General features: G+C 38.0%; 1 protein-coding gene across 1 annotated transcript; it reads left to right on the top strand.

The window, feature by feature from the left end:
- The first annotated feature begins 346 nt into the window (after positions 1–346).
- Positions 347–3132, top strand: LOC140883431 (BTB/POZ and TAZ domain-containing protein 1-like). The gene is made up of 5 exons (XM_073289887.1): positions 347–597; positions 1008–1144; positions 1228–1531; positions 1757–2076; positions 2723–3132. The coding sequence occupies exons 1-5, from the start codon at positions 478–480 to the stop codon at positions 2850–2852; spliced, it is 1011 nt and encodes a 336-aa protein (XP_073145988.1). The 5' UTR covers positions 347–477; the 3' UTR covers positions 2853–3132.
- The last annotated feature ends 206 nt before the right edge of the window (positions 3133–3338 follow it).

The raw sequence follows: 3338 nt of genomic DNA, 5'->3' as shown, positions 1-3338 counted from the left end.
GATGAACCAATCGTTGTGACTTTAATTCGACATCTAAGATAAAGTTTTTCGAGACACTATATTTCAAAATTGCAGACATTCAAATATTTCACAAGTCAAGCTCTTCATAGATTTTCGTAGAAGAAATTTATCGAGTATAATGAATTTTAGCCATTCTATATAAGATCCTCTGTAGATCTCAACATATTTGATGTTGAAAGAACATTTCTATTTCTAGAGTGGAGTTTGGCACACGCAGTCTTCTGAGCGCGTGAAGTTTCTTCAATACATACATTGAACACTTGTTATTTCATATTATTTTGTCGCCAATACTAGGTTGTCTATAAATACGATGGCACCATTCAAACTGCTCTCCAACTCCAACACCAACTATTCGTATCATCCCTCAATTCTCAAGCGTTCTTTGAAAATTCCATTCACCAAGAAATTCATTCGGACAAGAAATATTATTCAGGAATCCTCAATCAACAAACAATCATGGTTCGAGCAGAAGCGAGCAGAATTCCGACAGTCATCGGCACCGAAGACATGCCGGAACCCGACGTCCGTGTAATCACCTCCGACGGGCTAAGCATCTTCGCGCACTCTAAAATCCTGGTACTTCATCTTTCTTTCCTAACCATCCCAAGTTCTCCGGGTTTATAATCACATTTTTTTGCGCGTGTGTGTATATATATATGTATATAAAATTTTCAAAATCATTGGACTTGGTCATCGGTATGTGTTTTGATCGGTTCAAATATAATAAATGAAACGGATAATTGCATATGTAAATCCCAGCAAGATTCTTTTATTTTCAAATCTTGTACACTTCAATCGTCATATTTTCAAATTTTGATCATACACCTCCGTAGTTATATGTTGTGAGGAGTATAAGTACTCAAAATTTAAAAATACCGAGTTTTAATAACATAAAGAGGTTTTAGCTATGTCGTGATTCCACGAGTATGCAATTATCCCTAAATAAAATATTAATAAATCTGAATGAATGTTTATCATCCATGTAGGCTGCGGCGTCCCCGGTGCTAGAGAACATAATCGAAAGGCCGCGAAAGCGCCGGCGGAGCAACTACAGGAATATTACCATACATGGAGTCCCATTCGACGCTGTTTCAGCCTTCATCCAGTTTCTGTATTCCTCCAAGTGAGTTCTCTTTCGATCGTCGCGTGGAATCGCGGATTCTTGCTCTGTGAACTGATCAAAATGTGCTCTCATTGCTCGTGTAGGTGTAGTGAGGATCAAATGGAGAAGCACGGGATTCCTCTTCTTGCGCTGTCGCATGTTTACTTGGTACCACAGCTAAAGCAGATGTGTGCAAAGGATTTGGCCGACCGGATGACGATCGACGAAGTGGTGGATGTGCTTCAGCTCGCAAGACTATGCGATGCCCCTGATCTTCGCGTCAAGTGCATGAAAATGTTGTCTAAAAATTTCAAGACGGTCGAGGCCGGAGATGGATGGAAGTTCTTGCAAAAACATGATCCCCTTCTTGAACTCGAGATCTTACAATTCATCGACGAATCTGAAACGGTGTGTGGAACTTTGTAAAAGAGTTTGGATCCTCTCCTATGTTGAAAACATAGTACCGGGTGTTGTGCACTTTTTAAACAAGATGATCGATCACCTTGCGGACCTCACGGTTGATCGTGTAAAAAGTGCATAGTTTGCAACACAACAGAGATCCAAATCCGTTGTAAAAATACCGGCTTTTTGATCAAATCCAACTTCTGTTCTGATTTTTTTTGGATATGACAGAGGAAACAGAGGATGAGAAGGCGTAGAGAGGATAAAGATTTGTATATACAACTGAGTGAAGCTATGGAATGCCTCAAACATATCTGCTCGGAAGGCTGCACCGAAGTCGGGCCATTTGATATGGACACGAGCCGGCACAAAGGCTCGTGCGCCATGTTTTCGACCTGTCGCGGAGTCCAGCTTCTGATCAAGCATTTCGGTACTTGCACGAAAAGGGTTAACGGAGGATGCCTTCGTTGTAAGCGAATGTGGCAGCTCTTTCGATTGCATTCCTCCATTTGTGATCAACCTGATCATGAATGCAGAGTTCCTCTCTGCAGGTTAGTAAAAAATTTCAACACATTGCTCTATTGTGAATCTCAAAATCAGTATAGTTTTAGTTTCCCATCATTCAAATTTCAAGTATGTTGGGTACAATTACTGTTGCTGATGAGTAGAGTAATCGAAACGTGACGTTTGAACTGTCATGTGATTTAAAATATTTGAAACTATAAGTTTTGATAAAATGACAAGTGTTTGGTTCTTCGTAGTCTTGTTTATATCGTGAGATCGATCCGATTAATTTAAACAAGAATCGAGCTGTCTTGAAGCTCCGGTGATCATTAGGTGAAAATATACAAAAGGTGGAAGTGTTTCTTGGCGTGTAAAATAGGTGAAACTCCACAATATAATTGTACTTAGAAAACGATGTATGCATCCCAAAATTACCACTAAAGAAAAATGACATGACAACCGAAAGTTAGGACCGACTAAAAACGACATTTCCTAAAAAATATCAAATGCTGGGTTGCACATTGTCTAAGCCACTCATTACACAATAAAAGTCGATAGTTACTCTTGATTCTAGCACCAACATATACATAGTTACGAGTCTTATGTTCCGGTATCGATTTAAGTTTGAGAATTTCTTGCGCATAAAATAAATAAACATAAGAGGATCTAAATATACTTGTACTGTTGCATCAGGCAATTCAAGTTAAAGGCCGAGCAAGACGGAAGTGATGCCCGGTGGAGATTGCTGGTGAGGAAGGTGGTTACGGCGAAAGTTACGTCGTCTTTATCTCATTTGCATATGAAGAAAGAAAAGGAGCCATGAAGTGCAATGGGGGACCAAGGCTTCAAAATTTAATTGACCTTGGTTCCATCAAAATTGTGTGTATTTGTATGGAGTGCTATTATTTTTTTTTGGCCATTTAGTTGTTATATATATATTAAGAAATTGAAGTAGTAAAAAGTCCAAGTCATTTGTGTATAGTCCATATGGCAGTCTATGGTAAGATAATAGGAGCAGTCAAGTCATGTAAAATGTTATTATTGCATTATTATACGTTTTTTATTCCTTGTATTTTATAAAAGATTATTATTATTTTTATTTACACTACTTGTGTTGCAAGTATACATTTACATATGTGTACAAGCGAAACCGATTATGACACACAAACAGACAAACATATATACTATTTCTTCAAAAATTAAATCTATAACACACAGCCAACTATAAATATTTATTGCACCACTATAGATATTCGTTGTAATTCAACTATGTTAAAACGGTTAATTCGGTGACTAATTAAGGTCTATT

This window comes from Henckelia pumila, chromosome 2, assembly GCF_033568475.1.
Source record: "Henckelia pumila isolate YLH828 chromosome 2, ASM3356847v2, whole genome shotgun sequence".
NCBI classification, from domain to species: Eukaryota; Viridiplantae; Streptophyta; class Magnoliopsida; order Lamiales; family Gesneriaceae; genus Henckelia; species Henckelia pumila.
This window is presented reverse-complemented; position numbering and strand designations above follow the sequence as displayed.

Excerpts from the sequence above, each read along its gene's own strand:
- LOC140883431 (XM_073289887.1), top strand. The coding sequence starts at position 478 with ATGGTTCGAGCAGAAGCGAGCAGAATTCCGACAGTCATCGGCACCGAA. Across the intron at positions 598-1,007 it reads TCGCGCACTCTAAAATCCTG|GCTGCGGCGTCCCCGGTGCT; the intron begins GTACTTCATCTT and ends TCATCCATGTAG. Across the intron at positions 1,145-1,227 it reads CAGTTTCTGTATTCCTCCAA|GTGTAGTGAGGATCAAATGG; the intron begins GTGAGTTCTCTT and ends TTGCTCGTGTAG.